Below are 21,741 nucleotides of genomic sequence, written 5' to 3' on the forward strand. Positions count from 1 at the left end.
TTAAGGAAATCTATTAATTTAGGAAATTCTGCTGAGGGTTATCTTGGCAATCCAGCTACAATTCGATGGTCAGCACTTTAACCACAGAGGATAAACAGACTAAAAAGCAAGGAAGCTTTTCAGCACCAGCATGTTTTGCTTTCTGAAAGTTACTGTATGATGCACAATATTTTTGTGCAGTTTGTTTGCATGGCTTTTAAGGTAAGCTTTGGGGTTTTCCTTATTTATATAAAACTGCAAATTTAAACTACTAAACCAGAATTAGCAGTATTAACACTTTTAGGTGTGTGAAGTACAATCTACTATTGGTTGTTATGAAGTTACTGCCTTTGCTACCAGATTTTTTTATTTCATCAAAATTTGATACCAAGACCATCATAGTTCTGCCACATAAGTTACATCTATTACAAGATAAAATCAATATTGTAAAGTATTTAAAGGAAACTGTAGCTACAAAGTAAAAAGGACAGCAGTATCTTTCAAAATGAAGCTTTTATTCATATGTTCAGATACGTCTTTTCAGAAGTATACTTGGATTATAAACACAGTTTCCCAAACACAGAGACATGCAGTGAAACAGCACGTTTCTTTGAAGAAAAAAAACCCACCAGTTCTTTGATTTGCATATTTTCTGCATTTTCTCTTACTGGCAGCACTTCTTCTTATTTGAAGCTGTGTACATTGTAATAAATTTAAAACCAGATGTTTTCATCTGTCATGGACAGATGTAGTCCTTAAAAGTCTTACACACAGGAACTCCAGAGGAAGCCAACGGGCACCTCAGGATCAATTACAATTCATATCTGCTGAATCATAACTTTTTCAGTGTCTCTTTACCCAAAACCTGCTTCAGTTTTGTTGCAGCACATTATACATCCCTTTAGACCCAGAACATTTTGATCCTTCCTTATTTCCCCCGTCTGAGAAGCTCTTCAAAGAAGACTGCCTTTAACTATAATATTTATATAATATTTACAATAATATTTATTCTACAATAGCTCCCTTTGTTAACAATACCCCTCTTCAACAAAAGTGGTTTTATGAGATGTGATTTAAGGTACTTTGGAAATGGATTTAAGCCTACCCACAAGCAGATGTGCTTCACATTGAGTAAAATACACTACAGAGAAATCATAGATTAAAATTGTAGGCTGCATTTATGTTTAAACTTACATAGTTATTGCTTCTTCATGTAAACAAAGTGCATTAAGAAATCAGCAGTCTTAGCAGTTAGGAGTCTCTATACATTTTTAAATGCCCTAGTGTGAGGCGGCCCTCCCCATGGCAGTGCGGTTGGAACTAGATGATCTTAAGGTCCTTTCTCCAAACCTAACTATAGTTACTCTCACCCAGGTAAATTCAGCTGGCTTTAACAGCTGTTTTGCCTGAGTAGGGGGGGGGGGAAGTCAAAATTAGAGGGTTCACTACCGGATTTATCCATTTCCATTCTACTACACTATGATTATAGAAAACAATATGAAGTGCAAATACCTCAGTGTCAGATTTCTCTATCAGTTTACTTCATTCTGCAATGTATCTTTACTAGACAGAGTTTAAAGGTTTCTCCAAGTCCTGTTCAACAGTTCCCACAGTTAAAGACACTGAGTATTCTGAACACATTGAGTTCATAAACGTAATTAATTTCATTTCTCAAACGCAGTGCAAATACCTAAACTGGTTTCTTACAATACTCTGTAAGTACTAAATTTCCAAAGACTATCAGCCATATACAACAGTCATTCATGTAACACACACACAGAGCTGTCTTGGTTGGACAAAAAAAAAAACCCAAAGCAAACAAACAAAAAGAAACCCACAACTCCCCCAGAGACAGAAAGTGCATATTGCATATACTGCCATAAAGCTCATTTCATCCTGGCTCCACCTCACGCTCTCACTTCTACTCCTGCTGGTCTCTGTAGAGCATTGTAACGGATCCCATAGGTTCAGTTTTAGAATTGGGGCCCTATGTTCTGGCCAACATCTTATCCACGCGTACTCAAACTTGGCTCACCTCACTGTCCTGCGTGATTTGGACTTGCTCGCCTTGGGGAACCTGGGCTATGTGGAGATGGCCCTGTGGGATCCGCAACAAAAGAAAACACCAAGAAGCATCAGAAGACAATCATAACTAGAGGAAGAGGCTATTACCTTGGATTCAATACAGCTTAACGTACGGAAACCAAATGCTTATTCAATGAAAACCACTAAAGAGAGCTTTAAAAATAATAAAATGCATACATATTTCCCCATCTTGTTATGCAAAGTGTAAGCACAAGGACTTTGAAGAAAGAATGGTTCATTTTCACATAAAAGGAAAGAAAATGGGCATAATAATAACATTTATGTAGCACATTTCTCTACAGACACAGTGTCTGCATTTTTGATTGATACACAAAGTATGGGACTAACTTGCTCTGGCAGATTAGCATTGTGCCTGAAACATTAATCCCATTTAAAGACCTTGGAAATTCAGTTCTTGAAACAGATATGCCAAGACTAGCTACTTGCTAAGAGTGAGGTTTTAAAAGGTTATTTGTAAGTGTCCAAAGAGCTTTATGCATTCCCATAGTTTGGCTGAAGTACAGTACCATGCTAAAAACTCTCAAGCCGCTGTAAATTGGCATGAAATAGTTAATTTGAATGCAGTTACATTGGTTTATGTTAGTGGAGAATCTGTTGTAACAGTTTTAATAATGTTAATACTTTGTATTGCTGACCATACCCACCACTTCAGAACAGTTATCAAGCCAACCATTTGATCAAAACATGGATAAGAGTGGACGGAATTCCTTGCGCATCCTGACTAGCCCAGTGAAGTCCTTGCTACTGTGATTTACCTGAAGGGAGATTGGATTCTAAATAACCTACTTCAGGGTTTATAAGGCTTTGTGTTCATTTTAATATGCCTGCATGAGACAGAGATTAAAGATAATCATTTGGAATTCTGTCAAAGGCTCTTCTTATTTTATAACACAAGAACAATTGCATATGATTTTCAAAGAAACACAGATCCCTCTATTTCAAACAGTTTCATTTCCTCTAGAAGGAAACTGTCTATTTATAGGAAGAAAAAACATACTGAAAGTATTGCTCTGACAATAGGGACTGTATATAAAATTATAGCACAGCCCAGTCCATGTTGAGATTAGAATCACTTTCCCTCCTTAACATCAAGCTCTCAGGGCTCCCAGGAAAAAGCACTGAACATTTAAAAGACCCATTTATAGAGTTTTCAAATGTAAGCCACCCTCCTTTCTGATTAAAGAGAGAGGGGAAGAAGGTGACTTTATTCATCTTTGTATTATGCAGCATTCCAGAAGAGAACTGCTCACTCATCTTTTGCAGATACACAGCTGACCTTCAAAGGACAGTCCTTTTGGTTTGTTCACAAATCCAAGTCAATACTGATTTCTTTTAAACATATATACTATAAATACCTACTACCTTACTAATAACTGTTAGCCTGCTCTATAGTGCATTTTCCTCTCCTATAGTTGCTTACTGGAGTTCCTCCCAATGACTTTCATTTCAACTGCTTTAATTTTCATGCAGTCCTTAAAAAATATTCTGGCTAATGTTTAAGTCCTCCCTTTAAGCAATGCTTACAGCTCTGCCAGTTGCCTTCAACAGTGTGGCGCATATCTTGAAATCTTCCCCCAGTTTCCATGACTCCTTTACTGCTACTCTGGGTAGCAGCCTTACAGACATGTCCTTTTTTAAAAGATTCCAAACACATCAGCCTTTCACAGCCCTTTTTCTGTCATTATCTTTCAGAGCAATGTCACCATTTCCATGCTATTTGCATGCCTGCATGACCAGACTTGAGTATTCGCTGTGTTGATAGAGAGTTTTCATTCTTTATGTGTAAATTATTCAGTTGGACGGATTTTCTCCTCTCCTGCACTGCCTCTCTTACCTGGGAAGAGAATACTATAAATACCTATCAAATATCTATTCATTACTCCACTTCAGACTCTTCTTTGTAAGGACACTGACCAAAATTCTTGCAACAGCCAGACCACTAGCTACTACATTTTATATCACTGACTAACATCTCAGGAATTCTTGATTATTTGCCCATTTCCACCTGTTTTTTTAGCCTGGTTTCTAAGGGAAGTGGTCTTATGTGGTCATCATGCAGAGCAGGCACATACATCTCTGTGCATGCTTCTGTTCTGCGCTTGGACACTGCCTAGCCCCGTTGAGGTTTGGGGTTTGGAGTTTTGGAGTTCTGTTTTGTTTTAATTTGAATTTCAAACAATCCTTGTAGCCAAACTGTAGTACATAGGAACTAAAGCCAACATGAGTTTTTTTCAGAGTACACTAAAACCTTATCTATAATCATGGCCGAGTGATGGTAGGAGTCTCAGGCTTAAAAAAAATGTCAATATTTATAACTTTTACTTATATACATGTACCTGAATACACACATAAGGGATTCAGCTAGCAGATGGTCAAAAATGCCTAAGAATGCAGAGTTTTTTTAAATGAAAATAAATAAATAAATGCATTCTTGTTTTGAAAGTCATAGCTGGAACTACCTCTGAAGTGTAAATCATGCGTTGAGTACGTCTGCTATTATTATTATGGCAAGTGCAAGCAAACAGCCAGGTGGAGACTAGTCATTCTATATATAGTAATCGATGTGCATTTGTTTGCAATAACTGTGTGAACACATCCTGTATGAAGATTTTTGCCAAATAAGATTTTTTTTTATAAGCTTTCAATGTTTATTTTCTGGAAATCACACTTAAATAATGATAGGCCACTTCAAACCAAAAAACGAAAATTAAATTTAAACTGAAGCAAAGTTTGCAATAAACTAGGTTATTTAAATGGAATCATTTAGAAAAAGTTGAGTACATACTACTTGGACTTGTCCATCTTCTCCTATTTGGTGGATCTGAACCTGCTGAGCATTGGCTAGTGCATAGTGTAGCGCTTGTGGCTGGTTCTGCTGGATCTCATTAGAAGCTGAAACTGAACTCTGCGAACCCTCTGAAAAAGAGACAAAAATCCAGCTTTGTGACATGTGTTTATCTCATGCCAGTGTCCAGGCAACAACAAATCACGACTTAAAAACTGTGGAAAACAAACACAGTCAGTAAGCAGACACAGATCATTTGTGCATTAATAGTCTTACACGTGCTTGTAGATCTGCTACAGGAGTTCCAAAGGCTGTTTTGTCTCTGAGAAAGCGTATGTTTAAAACCATCTTTTGAATCTTGAGTAAAGATTCTACAACACTAAAAGTCGTATCAAAGCAAAACCACATACATTTCCTAAGCAGCAGCCCCTACACAAAGGAAGACACCTGGTGTTACCTTCGGGAAACAGGAAAACCATTGCGTGATTTCAAGAGGATAACGATTTGCATTAGAAGCAGATGTATCACAGATTCCTTTCTACGTTTTCCAGCTGCAGGGAAAGGATCCTTATAAATCTGATGTTACATATGCTTTCCTACAGACCAAGACCTCATTAGTGGGTAAATATATCACGAGATTCCATACATCCCTCTAGCAATCAGGAAAAAGACCTGGAGCTATCAATCAATGACTGTTTTTCAGCACATGTGACAAGTTCAAGTAGACGCTGCTAGGAAAAAACCTTAAAATGCCCCAGTATCATACTAATATCACACTACAATTCTGCACCAGTCCTAGTTTTCTTCCTTGGTTTTGGTTTTTTTTTTTTTTTTTACTTAAGACATCTTGGACAATGGGACTGTCAGAAAGGGCATTTAGAATAATGCATTGTTTGAAGAAACACTTTACTTACAGCATTCTTATAAATGATTTTAACATTTTTCTTTTGCTACACCACAAAAATACACTGAATGAAATCTCTGAAGCATTAAGTGGTCTACAATTTTTCCAAATTATTTATTGCTCTGACAATGACTTCTATGCTAGAAGATAACGTAAAACACATTAATATCCACCATGTAGTTAGATTCAATACCACAGGGCTTTCAATCTCTCCAAGTACCGGAAACTATAATGAAAATATTTAAGAAACAGTGTCACTTACTTCCATTGTAGATCATTTCCTTACAAGATTTTATGTATTGCTTAAATAAGCACTGATAGGCCTTGTCCTGCTCAGAGATAACTAATGGTTGATATACTTCGATTTTTTCTACATTATTGGGTTTTTTTAAGGCAGCACAGGAGGAAGTCATGAGTTATAAAATTTTAATACATCTACTTAATATTTTTAAGATTTATACTGAAAAGAGAATGTTAGTTTTGTAAGAATGAACCTTGTTCACTCATACAAATATTTTAATGGAAATGTTCTTTAAAAAAATATCCATTCTTTGGGGTTTTTTTTCATCCTGTCTCCAACTGTTTGTGTAAGAAGATAATTTTGGAGTTTTATGTCTAAACATGGGGACTGGAAACTAACTCAAAACCACCAAGCTGGTATTTACTTACTTGTTGAAAGTTTAGTCGCTTAACAGTTCCACTAGACAGCTCTAATGGATGTTAATCTGCAAACACATAACTACAACCAGAACACTTTTGCAGTAATTGAGCAAAACATTAACGAGTACATGGGTTTGCTCTCTTTTGGGCGTCCATCTGTAATACTTTACATTTGACTAGGAGGTAACTGAAGAACATTTATAATTTCTTAAATATAGTCCTGCTGCTTAGAGTGCTACTCCAGTATTTCCTTCACTGTTGTCAACAGAAGTTTGCTGCACAGAATTCCAGATGGGATTAACAAATCACAGTTGCCAGAAAAGTCACGTACCTAACAGGAAAAACTGCACCATCAACCAAATAATAGTGTGATTTTTTCCAATTCTGATATTAAGTCATGCTTACTATTGGCAGTGGCTTTGCCATGGACACTGAAAGCAACAGATACTCCAAAAACATCATTTATCTAAGCCTTGTTGTCTTTCATTTTTCCTCTCATTTCCATTACATCAGTCCTAATAATATTTTATGCAATTAATTGTCTGTATTTTTTAATAATAGCATTTTTGGATGCTAAATAGCTAAGCAAACCTGCTGTTACTTGTCTTGCTTCTTACAAGCTACCACTACTCCATTTGTTGTGATTTTGTCTTTCCATCATGCTGCTCGGTCCCCCAGTACATAATTCAGCAGCCGAGCTCAATTACAGCTCAACACTGGTCAAAACAGCATCCAAGCACATAATCCTTCATTTCAATGCATGTGTACACACACACACACACACACACGTACATGTAAACTTCATACACTCAAACACAGAGCATAAATGTAAATACACACACAGAGCAAAACTGGACTTGGGACACAAGCAAGTAAAAATGTGTTTCCCTTACAGAACTTTCTACCATTACAAAAACTGCAGTGCTGTACTTCTGAGGAAACACAAAGATTCATTTACAATGAGTATTTCTTTTCTAAGTTATGCAATAAAACAGTATTAAAGAAATAAGAGCTGCAGCAGATATATATTTACATATATATTATATGCACATATTGGAATACATTTTTAACTATAAAGGCCAAAATACTTTATTTGTAACCCATCTTTTGCTTCAGAGATGCCAGAAATTATTATACTTAGCAGAGGTAGGAACAGCAGATGCAGATCGAATGCAGTCATACTGTACATCTCACATGGCCCCTTATAAACAGATTTCAGTTTGGCTTCTCTGCAATAACCGCAGTTGGGTTTTCTTTCTTTTTTTTGTTGGATTTTGGTGGGGTTTTTTTTTTCTTCTTAGGAAGAAAGAAGAGAGAGGATTTAACAGTGTCTAAAAATAAAACATCCTTTATAAGTATTGTTTTTCCTCTCTAAATCTCTGACCAGACAAAAGTAATTATTTATCCGTTTTTAAACATTCCCCATTAAAAACAAACACAAACATGAATAGCACAAGGCTTGAATGGAGGATGTGTCAACAGTTATAAATCACGATCATGTAAACTATCTAGCCTCACATTTGCAACTTTGATATATTTGAGAATCCCTGGCACCAAGAAGCTACACAGCTGAACTCCTGCTTTGAAATTTCCCACTGCACTGGTTACAAAGGGGTACTTAGACATGAACAAACAGCTTATGCAGTGCTACTACTGAGTATGTTTTCCGTGGTGTTCCCAAAGCAACCTCCGCTACATGGAATAGCCTGGGAGCTACGCATGGAATGGAAGATGCTGCACTGACTATTCCACAGGTGATTAAGCTGTGATATAGGGGTGAAAAAAACATGACTGAAACATTCCTTCCTTGCAAATTGAAACTGACCTATTACATTTTTCCTACTTGTTTACTGTGTGTGCTTGCGAGCTGTAAAGTACATTTAGCCTAAGTGAGCTTGCCTTCTCAGATGAATGTTCAACAGTTGGCAAAATCACCCCTGCTGAAGCAGTTACTTCTGTTACATCTCTCAATGCTGATGTTCCACAGACACTGCTGAGCAAGGTGAGATTTGTCAGACAAATATCACCTGCAACCATTTCAAGAAGGCGCACGTTTAATTCTCAACTAAGATCAGTTTTAAAATTTCTCACTTCAAAAGCAAAACCTTGAGTGCTTTCTGATTCTTTCCTAGTCTACTTCATGGTTATCAGCAGAGCATCTGGCTTCGCATTTTGGAAGGAAATGCAGGACGTATAAATTCCATAGCAGAGGGATTCAGGCTTATTTTCCTTATGTGTTGTTACTCACACCCATTTTCCTGGTGTATAGGCCTCCCAGCCTTACACTTCTGCTTCTTGCAGATGTGTTTCCCTAGTAAGGAAAGGTTAATAGCTCGAGGTAGCAAAGCAGCCCTCAAACAAAAAGCAGATAAAACACCATTACTGAACAATTAATTGAAATAAAACTGTATGCTGTAAACCATTACCTCTACCTCACTCAGTCAGTGCTAAATGCTTCCAATTCTACAGAACAGCTTTGAGGATTTGGCTCCACATCCATTTTTGTATGTGACATCTCAGCCTAGGCTGCGCACTTCTACACACAAATCCCAAAGTCATAGAACTAATTAAAAATTCCAACATGGAAAACTGTGATAACAGCTTTAACAATCTGAAGAGAAATTAAAAGAAAGGGAGAAGCCACTCTTCAATTAATCCTCCTTCCAAAAACTTCATTTCCTAGTGCCTTCCCTCCATAGACTGCTAACATTTATAGAACGAGTATCTCACTAAATTATCATGGCAGCCATGTGTACAACTCATCAGAAAAAAAGAAGAGAAAAACACACATTAAGGACCAAAGTGTTGGCACTGAGAAGAGCAGAGCAAACCACTGCAATTAATACCTCAATTCCAATGAAAGGCAACAGCTTCAAACGTAAAAAACAGATAACAAAACCCAAGTTCTGCCTACATGTAACAGTCTGCTACTACAGCTTTATGCAACCCATAAATCTTGTGGCTACTGTAAAGCTTCACAGTCAATGAAGTGTAGAACAATCTCAATTAATATTGTTGGGGGCAAAGGACTCAGAAGAGGCATTCATTCATACTCTCCTACTGGCTTCCTTAGACATGCTTTTGTCTGCAGATCCACTCCTCTTGAGCTCTTAACACTTGAATGCTATCACAGAATTACAAGGCCAAAAGCTTGTAAGACTACGTAAGGACTGTGGCCTCAACCTCCTACTTTTCTACATCATCTATGTAGCTAATTTTTCCACGTGATAAAAAGAGCAGAGAAGAAATCTGTTATCACTTTCAGCAGCACAACTCAAATCAAAGCCACATGCTACATAAACTTTTATGCACAACAAGCAGAAAAAGCCTTTGACATGCCTAACAAGTACATAAGAATGAAGCTCAAGAATAGCAATCCTCTTTAAATGTAAATAGCGCAGACTCATTTATTGTGCATGCAATAACTCAAAAGTCACAAAACTGCAGAACAGCTGATCCTTTGCAACACTTGACGGAAAGCACCAATAAGCCTTCTGCTGTATTATTATGTATTATTACACTATGACATACAGAAAGTTATCTTGCTATTATCAGCCCCTAGAGGTAATTGATGAAAAATATTATTTCAAGCCAACCGAATGTGACATTTCTGGACCTGAGCCTTTTTTTTTCCTGTTGCACTTCCTGGTCATGATTTTGGTATTAAGTACTACAATCACAAGTTCAGAAGTGGAAAAACCTTACCAAACTCTGGAAGAACTTCAAACAGGGAACGTGGTGTTCACTCATTCACGCTTAGGACATTGAAATCAGATTTAAACCTCTTAATGATGCTTTCAGAACAGCTCAGCTGCACAGCAGACACTGTGATGCTATGTGTCTACTTAAGGCATCTATTGTTGATGGCAACAGTGCATCTTAAGAAGTGCTCTCTGAAGACTACAGGAATATCTTCCAGGGTAAACCTTAAACCTCCCCTATGAAATGATCATAATTTAGCTAAGAACAATGGGTTTAAGTGCTTCTGTAGATAGCTTAGGTTTATCATATTTAACCCAGTAAAAGGGAGAGCGTGTGCAAATCCCCCCAAGTGGCACCACCTGAAATGCTCACAAGAGATGAAATAAAAGCACTTTCTTACTGAACTTCTGCAACACCACTGGTGTATCTGAACTACCAGAGAACATGATGACACCCTTACCTTAAGGTGCCCAGCAACCTAGCTTGACCAGTCACAGAACACCCTTCACTACATTTCCTGATCCAACTAAATCACTACAGCTTCTTTGAACAGAAGCCAGTCTTCTGCTGAGTGAGTGGAGCCAAAGCTTTTCAGAACAGCTCAGCAGACATTGTGCAAGACACTACACAGCATATCCCAGCATCCTTCACAGTGTAGACACAACACAGTGGCCATTCACAATCTTCTACCAGATCTTTTTCTTCATCATAGCTTTTGCGTGAAGCACCTACTACACTCCACCCAACAGATAAACTACACAAATACCTGTAATACGTGTATTGACATGGAGTAACATACTACTCAGTGAAACCAAACAGATATTCTTCTGCAGAAAGCAGTAACCACAGTAGGGTGGAGACCTGACATAAAGCACCTAGAAGCTGATCTTAATAACTATAACTAACAATAATGGGAAAGACAGTTTCTCAAGTAGCTGTATTTCAGACTGTTAAAGGCTCACCTTAAATTGCCCCCGAAACAAATGCTACCATAAAAACTGTCTGGGTTCATATGTAACACTTTAAAAAGCCATATTTGACAGCTATGTTGTCATAACTGTGAAATACAGACCTCCTTTGCTTCAGAGCTGTGAAATATTACTTCTCTTTCTTGCTAGCTGGCAGCAGGAATTCTGCTATATCCACTGTACAGTGTGTATAATAAGGAACAGATGCCTGTGAATTATGATGCTGTAATTCCACTGAAGGGTTCCAGGGATGTGAAGCCACAAAGGCAAAGTCTGAGCAGCTCACGAAGTTACCTGAAAAGAGCAGTGGAATTACAGCCCTGTCATGCAAAAGTTACCTTTCAAACATCTGGGAATCTACTTTTTTTTTTACCTTGCATCTTTTCTTCTCTTTCTTTTGCCCATTCACTTATTTAGCCTCTCAACCCACTTTCCTGTTTTTCCTTATACCCCTCTTCTCCCCTCAGGTGAAATACCATTCCCACCTGATTTGGGAATGCAAATTAGTTTTGCAAAGGAACACCTGATTCTAGAAAAGTGGTCTGTTTTTCTCAGACTTTTTTCACCACGGGTATGAATGCAGTGGTGAATTCATCTAACATCTTTATGGCCTCCCAGAAAATGATGCCAATGACATTCTGAGTAAGAGCAGTATTTTAAAGAAAATTAACAAAAGACTCTGGATCCATGGGAACATTTTCACATACCATTACCAGAGGCAGCTGTTAATGTTATTGCCGGTACTCTACTCTTGGCTGCACAGTCCATACAGTCCTGCCAATGACGTGCCAAGATGTCTCAGCTGAACCTCATCATCTTCTGGACCAAAAGACATCTTTATAAGGACATGCAGCCACTTCTTTGCTATGAGGGGACACACAGGCGGCCTAAAAACTCCTGGGAAAATCCTGGATGCTGATGTACCACAGGCAGCCAGCTCAGCACCGGCTGAATGAGTGAGCCTGGGCACACAACCCAAAACACCAATGTGGTTCTTGCAGAACCAACCCCTGACTGTCCATACGTGCTACTCCCACCTGCCCAGACAGCACACTACTGAAATCCCAGGAGTTAATTCAGGTGTCCCTGTACCCATGGAACAATTGGTTCACAAATCAGGTTAGCGGAACCGAGTGGGGGGAAACTCTGAGTTTTCAGTTTAACAAAAAAAAAAAACAAACCAAAAACCCACCAAAACTTCTTATCTCATGGCCTTCTGAAACCAAGAATCCACTGAGCCTGAATAATGTTTTACATCTCTACACAGGTCTCCCCAAGTCTCCAAACCAGGAGATTAAAGATTAATATTTTTTAATAATAGATCTTAACAATAGTCAAGGAGTACAGACTAATGAGCACAGGCCCATAATATTCACTTACTACTGCATTTTTATTCTAAAATACTGATTGCTGAAAATAAAAATCCCATTAACATATATAGCTTATGGTTATCATTACTTTGATTAGTTGTTTTAATTTGAGAATTTTGGATATGATTCCCAGTTCCAGCACATAAAATTTTCCATTGAAAGCAGATTTTGGCATTCTTTGCATGAGATACAGTGGTTAGTGTTAACATGCAACCAAAAATTTTATGCAGGCAAATAAACTTACTTCCTTTTCTTTGGGCTCACTTCCAAAACACTGTTTTTAATATATGACGTACAAGTGTCCCATAACACTGCTTTATATTAAAAGCATGAGCCAGAAACGTCCTATGAGAACACTTCTTAGGCCAATATTTTTCATTTGTTATTATTATTCATGTCTACATACCTATATGGAAATATAAAATCACCTACAACATATTTAAATTCTTCAGAGGAAAACACTTCAAGAACAAAATTTAGCACGTCCAACTAAATGGTGCGAACACACCAAGAAAGATTTATTCACTTAACTCCTCTTGAATATCAGCTGCAGAAACATTTTGACTCTCTACTGAAAAAAAATCACCATGGTAAAAAAAAAAAAAAAACAACCCATACCATAGCATAAAGCTGCATGTACTTCAGTTAACACATGGAGTTGGATGTTCTTAAGCATCGCAATGAAGGCAGGCATTCAGATAATGTACAAACCCACAAAGCCAATCTCTCTCCACTCTGGAATGTCCTACACTCCTTTCTGGCAAATCCATAGTTTACTACTGTTCTAGATACAGACTCCCTTTTCCTTCTCCTTGTGAACACACACACATATACACATCTCACTTCCTTTCTAGGATCTTTAATGCACTGCGACCAAGAGCGTGACTGCAACTTGTAGATGAAACAGGATTAGAAGCTCATCCCACCAGGGATCTACTTTGGTACAAGCAGCATAAGGCTGGTGGAAGCCAGCCACCCCAGGAGGTGCTTGGCTTCTGCTGGGGGCCCACGATGATTTAACTATGAATGGACAGCTTCACTTAGTACACAGATAACCTCCTTGAGAAACACTGTAGATATACACACACTGTAACAGAGAGGCCTCTTCACAAATGAGAAATGGTACTTCCAAAACAAAAATGCAAGAATATAAAATCAACTCCGAAACTTCAATTGTGAGAAACATGGGTTTCTCTATTTACCCTTGTTATGCAAAAATATCCACATCTGTAGGTACTACACACACCTGTTGCAAACAGAATTAAGATCGAGGTAATTTTCAGGTCTATTGGAAAGCAAATAGCATTACTGCTATAAGTTTCAGTTCCTGTTGGGGTTGGTTTGGTTACTGTGAGTTAAAGAGAGGGTTGTCTGCTTTTTTTTTACCTGAACCACTGTAAGATGATGATGAAGGTGTTCGCCTTGAAAAGCTTTTCACAGCAAGACTCTGCCCCCGCTGTTTCCGCCTCCAAGCTGTTCGGCATTTGGAGTCTATGCTTTGCTTGATTCTGTACCAGTCAGATTCTGTGATCCCAAATTTGTAAAATAGGTGACCTGTAATTTAGAGAAAAACATAAAGGGCTGGAAATTAGTATAAATCTGGGGGGCTTTTCCCAGAAAATGCACAGATGGCACACACTGTCACACGCCATGCTTGACACTGCCTAAAGAAACACAATGACATTACGAAAAAAGCCAAAGCCATAGTGATGTGGTTTCAACAACTATTCACAAAATTAAATAACCACAGTTATGTATTTTTAAATATCAGAAAATTAGAAATTTCCTAATCTACACTTCTATCCATGGAAACTGCACTATTATATTAAAGCTGTGCAACAATAACCAACGGAAGGATCCACTACTACAAAGCCAAATCTAGAAAGATTTCTTTCTCACTGGTAGTGCCCCACAGTATGTATACATCTGGTAAGTAGGAAGCCATATAAACCTCCCTATAAAAAAAAAGGGCAAACCCTCTTTTAAAGCTCAGTTCAAAATTCATCGGAATCCAATAAAAATGCAACACAAAATTAGAATCCTCTGAAAATGTTACCACTACTATTAAGTCATTTAAAGAGCCACATTACACACTTTCCAGTCTTCGGTGCTAAGTTGCCAAACTGTTAAACAAATACAACGTTCGCTCATGAGTTGAGCTGAGTATTTTGAAACCAAGCTCATACAGATTGAGTCCTGCTGCCAACTCAAACCAGGTTCATTCTCATGTGCACCCGAAAAGGAAGCCCAAGAAAAAGAGGGAGGAAAAAGACCATTTCAGGTATGACACGAAATACTTGTTTCAAAATCTGGACAAAAGGCTTTAAAAACTGGGAAGGAAGCGTTGTGCATTGTCAGCTGTTTCAAGGTTCCTCCTTATATTGCTACATACTTTTACTATTTCATTGTAAGCTTCCAAGTGGTTTAGATTTTGCATAAAGCATCAACAGTTGGGAGCATCTGCCTGTATGTTAAGGGAAATCTATAATCTACGTGGCTGCAAAAAAAGAAAAAAAACCCCACACTTGAAAAAGCAAACCCAAAGGTTCAGACCCCAGGAATTAAAACAGAACTATGTGAACATTTATAACATTCCCTAAAACTTCAGTACTTATAAACTTTCCCAATTTAGATGTGCAATACTGCAGTTAAACATTCCAAAGCTGTAATAAATGCTTTTACTCAACATGACTATGCTTGAAAGATCTCTTTAAGATTCGTATATTCCTTTTGGTATCAAGACAAATGATTTGAAGCCTACAGCCGCAAAATTCCACGTTCACACAAAGAAAGAGCTTTGTACTTCCTCTGTATTACAAATGAGCCCAGAGCCCTCAGAAACTGCAGTTTGCAGGTTACTGATCTACCACAGTCAAGCACAGTACTTTATCTCTTACGTCATCATAATTTTTTAAACACATTTATTTTCTGACGCTCCAGATAATTTTTTCTATAATCTGTTCAAAAAGCAGTTTGAAATCAAGTAGAGAACGTACAGGAGGAAAACACTGGTATCCAAAACCTAATTCAAAAGCACTTTAAAGGCCCCAAGATTTCTCACTGGCAAGCAACAGCAAGCATGTTACTTTAGAGACTGCTTTACAACCCCTACATTATGTGTCCAAAAAGGCAGTGGGAGTAGTAAAGGAGGAAAATCTGCTGAAATTATCTGCTGCTGTGCAAGTTCCCTTTCCATAGGTGTCAGCAAAAGGAAAGCACATTCTGTATTGCGAATACCGAGACCACATTTCTCAGTGTAATCTATTACTAATACGCACTACACAGAGAAATACATTTATGAATGTCTGTAGAAGTGTCCAATAAAAATAGTTGTGCTTTAACTCTTTATGCGATTTCAGCTGTCAGTGCGTACAAAAGTTCTTCTGTAGTCCTACATAAAACAGCCACATGCTCTGTGGTGACTTTGGAAAAGTGTCCGTGTTTCATTCATAAATACATTCTAATGACTTTCACATTGTATGTTGCTCTGTTTGGAGACGTGAAGGAATCAACTGTAGGTGAGAGAAAACTCTCAGAAAAGCAGCCTAGCTAGGAATTTGAACTATTCCTTAATTCAAAGAGAAAGCGAAAGAAACATAAATTAGCTGGGAAAAGACACCTCAGGTGCAGTGACTCGTGCACACAAGGAGACCCAAGCTGCATAGGACAAGTGCTTGAGAAAGATGATGAATGCCAGAATTGTGGCATTAAACATCCCAGAAACTGCTCTCTTGAGGGAAGACAGGAAAAGACCTTCCACTTACTTATCACAGAAGCTATCATTTAATCAATGTGATAAGGAATGGCCATGAAATACTGGATAGACACCACTACCTCCATGGACAGAGCATGACTACAGAGGAAAGCATGGGAAAATCAATAACAAGCTAAACAGGGTAGAGTCAGACAAGAAGACTGCAGGCTAGAGAAACCAAACACATTAGGCACAGATCTTCAAACCCAGGTGTGCTTATTTCTTTTCCTTTATTCATGAAATTCTTGCTTCACTGTTATGGTGGTTGGAGGTGTAAAGCTGGTCTAGACGAAAGGCCTGCTGTTTGCACAGACTTTTACCATAACTGCCCACTCAGTCACAGTAACTGCACGTGCAAATTAGGCATGAAAAATTAGCCTTTAAGTACAAAGGTATTTGATACAAAGGTTAAATGAATTTCAGATGTACAAATCTATCCAGTTGGTATTACAATCTAAAACATTATTCTTTAGAAACCAGATTTTATAACAGTCCACCGATGACTGAAGAAAAACCTAATGCTAACGACAGCGCAGTATTTTTTAAGCAGATAAAAAGTTCACCATAACATCAGAAACAGGATTTACCTGCAGTAGAGATACATCCCCAAAACATGTGCAAACAATATTTGAAAACTGGAGCATGCTGACTTTCTGCTCTCTATCCATAAATGATCACACGCAGGAGAGCAGTCAGCTGTCTCATTCCGAGTATGTCAAACACCAAGCAAAGTCAGAAAGGCAGCAATAAAGCAAGATTCTGCAAATGAGGCATTTTAACTTGGGGAAGTCCATATTAGAAAAGACAGAAATTCTTCTGCGAGAAGGGACTTGACTTTTTTCAGAACATTTGCTAGTCAAAAGCAGCATGAAGCACTGTAATTTGTAAGCATCATAGTATCTATAAGGCACATAACGCTGATAAAACACTTAAAAAAATACATTTGGCAATATAATTCAGTGCTTTGGCAAAACGACAACAGTATTTTGGAAGACAGAGGGACTCATACAAGAAAAGTGAAGTAAAGGATTTAGATCATCTAAGGATGCCTGACCGTGTTTTTTAGCGGTCTTTTTATTTAGGACAATGGATGGTTGCAGTAACATCCAATACAAAGGATGTGCTTGTTTTTAAACACCGAGGGTCCAAAGTTTGCTTGCTTTGGAAACCTCACTTCCTAAACAAAGCTTTATGAAAACATACCAGAAACTTAAAAATAGTTCACTTAGTTAATAAATTGCAAGCGCTTGAGTACTTTCTATAGACCAGATACATACTAGCACCAGGCTTGGGAGACAAAAGGTCTGCACAAAGAATTCCCAAAGACACAGACTATTCTGAAACACGGGGAGGGGAAATCGCTTTGGTTCACAAGCCAGAACCATCGTTCAAATCCCACCAAGCAAAAAGCTTAGGAGGAAGGCATATGTGCATCAGGAAAATTAAAGAAGTCAGCTTTAAAACCTTTAAAAGCTGACAGGTGCATCACACTAAGTTTTCCCTTCCACATCCTATATTAGAAACACAGCACATTCTTGACAAAGTTCCTATAAAACTATAACAGGACTGACACACCAAGTTTTAGAACGCTTCTTGTGTACCACAAAATAAATCTTTCTATGGTTCAATGAAAAATAAAGCTTGGAAATGCAGTGAAGACAATCTGGTACAAACACAAAGATCATCACAGCAAAGATGCCTGAATTCCATACTTCCAAACTTTTGGAGCATCTACTGTATAAAATAGAGGGGAAAAGGGTTGGGTTTGTTTAACAAACAGGGCTAATTAGAAAAAAAAAAATCCACAAAACTGTAAAAACAACGTTCCTGAGAAAGTAATCCACGCTTTGTTAAAGGTCAGAAGTCAGTCAGCAGACGAAGCAACCCACATAAAACATTAAACTGTAAAGAAATTTAATTAAGAACAAATTTAAGAGGAAGAGAAGACTTTTGTGAGATCAAAACCAGACATGAAATATTCCAGCTTGATACTGCATTCAAAATCAGTCTCTTAAAAAACAAAAGTATGTCAATAGCTTGCACTCGGGTACTGCTAGGTTGTGCTGCTTCCCAGCATTCTCCATGAACACCAGATTTCCTTAGGAAATTTAAAGGTAAATCATTATGTTTGCAGGCTTGGCAAAGTTCCTTTGCTGCCCTTTATGCTGAGATGGCACCGACTTTGCTTCTGTTGTTGTTACATTTTGGAATGTTAGGGAAAGTGTTACTGACAGAAAAATCTAATTACCACATGCATAAAGTACGTATTTACATTAAACATGTAATCCAAACAGATTTGGTTAACTGTTCCTTCCATTTCCAAATTCAACGTAATTTTTTAAATATACATAAAAAGGAAAAGGATGTCCTACTCCAAATTCAAGTGATTAAGCTGATGAACAGAGTCTTTTTTTTAATTGACAAGAATATGATGGATAATACAAAAACCAAGGGCTTCAGATTGTGCCTGCACAAAATCATGAAGAGGGGCGATTATTTGGGGGTTTGGCTAACAAAACACATTTTTTCACATAAGGGTCATACATTTGGAGTTCTTTTTATTAAACGAATAGCATATGACAACAAAATCTGCTGTACTAAACATTGGAACAGCGGAGGAAAAAATTAAGCACCTCTGAAGTTACATCTTGCGCCTTCAGGCTTCAATTCTTCAAACATAATTACGCTCATGCATTGAGCATATTGAAACAATTTTTAACAGTAATTGTTTACTCATTTGACAGCTGGGGAGGGGGATGAGCTCCACAGCTGGAAGGCAGTTTCCCCCTCCACAACTCCAAAGTGTTTCAGGGTTGGACAAAATGATGCAGGAAGGGAAGGGCAACATCGTCCTCAGACAAGGAAAACTTGCCCCTTATAGCTGGTGGTTTGGCAGAACCTTGGCAGCTTCTTGAACATCACATGCCTATAAACATCAATCATGTCACCAGATAACTACTTTCCATAACACTGTTCTCATCCACAGGCTAAACAGCATCCAAACAGAGATGGAGGGGGGAGATGTTAAAAACTCAGAGGGAGGGAGGAGAGAAGAAAAATGCAGCTACCAAGCAATTACTCTGTTTTCCATTTTATTTCTACAATTCCTTTGCTTAACTAATACATTCATACCTTTCAAACAGCTATAAATTTATAGACGAGTGGGGACTGGAGTGCGCACATGCTGTAGTACAAATGTACTCAGAGGGTACTGATGAACAGCCTCAAATACAACTGAAATCCTATCCTACTATACATACCTAAAGAAGGGTTTCCTAAACCTGTGTTGGAAACCAGAATATTTTAAACAGCCAAATAGAAAAATCAAACACTATAAAATGTTCACAAAGTCTGAGTTTTTTGGTGGTTTTTTTTGGTTTTTTTTTTTTCTTTTTAGGAAATTTTCAATTGCCAGATTTTAAAGAAAAGAAATGCCCTGTTTCTATAGGCAAAGGACTGATGGTTAAAGAGGGTTTCTGCAAGTAAGATTCCATAGAAAACAGATTACTTTATTATCCTCTTCCATTAATTTATAATAATACATAAACCTCAAAATTCCATGTTAATCAAATCTCTTTCTACTTGGATAGTAAGAATTCAGCTGTATACTAGAGATCATGAGGAGTCTCACTTACGTAACTTTATGACAGAATTGCTAACTTTAGAACTGCTTTACAATGAATGCCTAGGAATTGTATACCTACACTATGAAAATTAAATCTGTCATTAGAAGAGAGTAAGGAAATTCAGAAATACCATTAAGAACACAACTGAAAAAGCTAAATGTATTTGAGGAAACCCTCCATATGTGAAAAACACCCACAAAGCCTGTAGTCCCCAGTGTGAGCCTGCGATTAGATGACTTAGGGAATAAAGACTAACTTTAGGGACACTAAAATATGCTTTACCCAGGAGTGGATTGTTCATACTGCATAATTTCCCTGGCTCCAGATGACATCATGATGTGGGTGTTTTATTAATACTTGTCAGCACTTTCAGGACCCAAACTCTAAACACGGTATTTTTATACCTTTTACAAGGTAACTGGAATAGAAGAGAGACTGCAGACAGATTTCTGCAGACTGAAGTGACAGCAGCCTATAGCATCCTTCCCAAACCCCACAGTCCCAGTAACACCAGTCTCAGAATTACCACCAAGACACCAACTGTCCCAAATTATGGCTACTATGGATTGCCCAACATTGGGGTAGATTAAGGCAACATCCTATCACTCACGCACGCTACAGAATAAAAATCTCCTTTCTAGTATGTCTTACACTGTTTAGGCAATCTGCTGACAACAATACTATACAAATAGAACACCAAACCAGGCAAGAAAGTGTTCCTCAATAATGTCAAATTACTCTATTGTGTTGAGGAAACAGTTCAGAAATGATCTTGTTTTAAATATCTACCAGGCAGCATAAAAGGTCTTTGTACATAGAGGCTCGTGTCTCAGCAGATTAAAGTGAAAGTGAATTATTCAGTGCTTCAGTTGTTACAGCTTCCTCTGTCGAGCTGAAGCTGAACATCTGAGGATCTGACGGATGCAGACAGATGGCTGGAATCACGTTTATTTTTCACATTTGTCTCAAGCATACCAGATCAAAGGCCTGCTCCAAGAGAGCATTCACCTTTCACAAGGGATTGCTACAAAAATCGTTCTGCTTCGGGTAAAATAAATGGGCTCCAAGATCCAGAGAGTTTTTTGTTTGTTGGGGGTCTTAAAAAAGAGTTATGAGAAAACAGTACAACCCCAAAGACATGAGGTATCTCTTTCTCTGTTCTTGCTCTCTGTAAAACACAGATAGAATGCCTTACATTTTAAAAGATTTAAAGCATTTTGAAACCAAATGCTATGTAAGTAAGCACTTTCTGGATGGTTATATGAAGATCTGGCTGAGAACTCATTCCGGCAACGTACTGTTCCTCAAAAGAAATAATAATCACCTTCCAATTATCAGACTATTTAACATTTAATTTTATTAAATGCTTTCTGTCCAAATATTTCATTTTTATTAATATTTATTTAGAATATTTGCCTGAACATTTCATTTTTAACAAATCACAGAACCAGAGGTAACATAAAATTAAAAAACTAGTTTAAATGTTCTTGCTCTACAAATTAAAAGGACCCATGCAGGTCTATAGGACCCTACCAGAACTTTTAAAACCAAAATAAAATTAATCAGTATCTAGAATCCCCTAATTCCACCAATGTAACCTCTTCTAAAGCAGAAAAGCTCCTATATTCAGACACACCTTACCACCTTGCTGCAAAAAATACCCAGTCTATTTTTATCTATTTCACCAAGAGCAGAACCTGGTTTATTTTGATAAGAGACAGCCAAAACCATGCAAATAATGCCATCTAGTGGAACCTCAATTTCACCATTCTGGCAAGAATCAACAGCATTTTGATCGGTGCATGTGTACGCTTGTTTGCTCAATATCCAGCTCTCCTGCAGCACACGCCAAGTGCTACAAAAGGTTAGCAGGACTGCAGAACCAGG

The 21,741-nt window shown here is 37.8% G+C and overlaps 1 protein-coding gene across 8 annotated transcripts in view; it reads right to left on the reverse strand.

Moving 5' to 3' along the window:
* The window catches only part of BANP (BTG3 associated nuclear protein), a 138,722-nt gene that overhangs the window by 69,350 nt on the left and 47,631 nt on the right, over positions 1-21,741 (reverse strand). For 4 of the 8 annotated variants that reach the window (XM_062623709.1, XM_062623707.1, XM_062623705.1 and 1 more), the window contains 3 exons: positions 13,861-14,028; positions 4,871-5,001; positions 2,015-2,086 (listed from right to left, as the gene is read on the reverse strand). In XM_062623709.1, the coding sequence (XP_062479693.1) occupies positions 2,015-2,086; positions 4,871-5,001; positions 13,861-14,028 (371 nt within the window). Of the gene's footprint in view, positions 1-2,014; positions 2,087-3,494; positions 3,920-4,870; positions 5,002-13,860; positions 14,029-21,741 lie in introns of those variants that run through there. The other 4 variants (XM_062623711.1, XM_062623710.1, XM_062623706.1 and 1 more) reach the window with 2 other exon arrangements.

Source organism: Pezoporus occidentalis, unplaced genomic scaffold, assembly GCF_034315485.1.
Source record: "Pezoporus occidentalis ecotype Australia unplaced genomic scaffold, CSIRO_AGI_Poc_V1 ctg258, whole genome shotgun sequence".
Classification (NCBI taxonomy): Eukaryota; Metazoa; Chordata; class Aves; order Psittaciformes; family Psittacidae; genus Pezoporus; species Pezoporus occidentalis.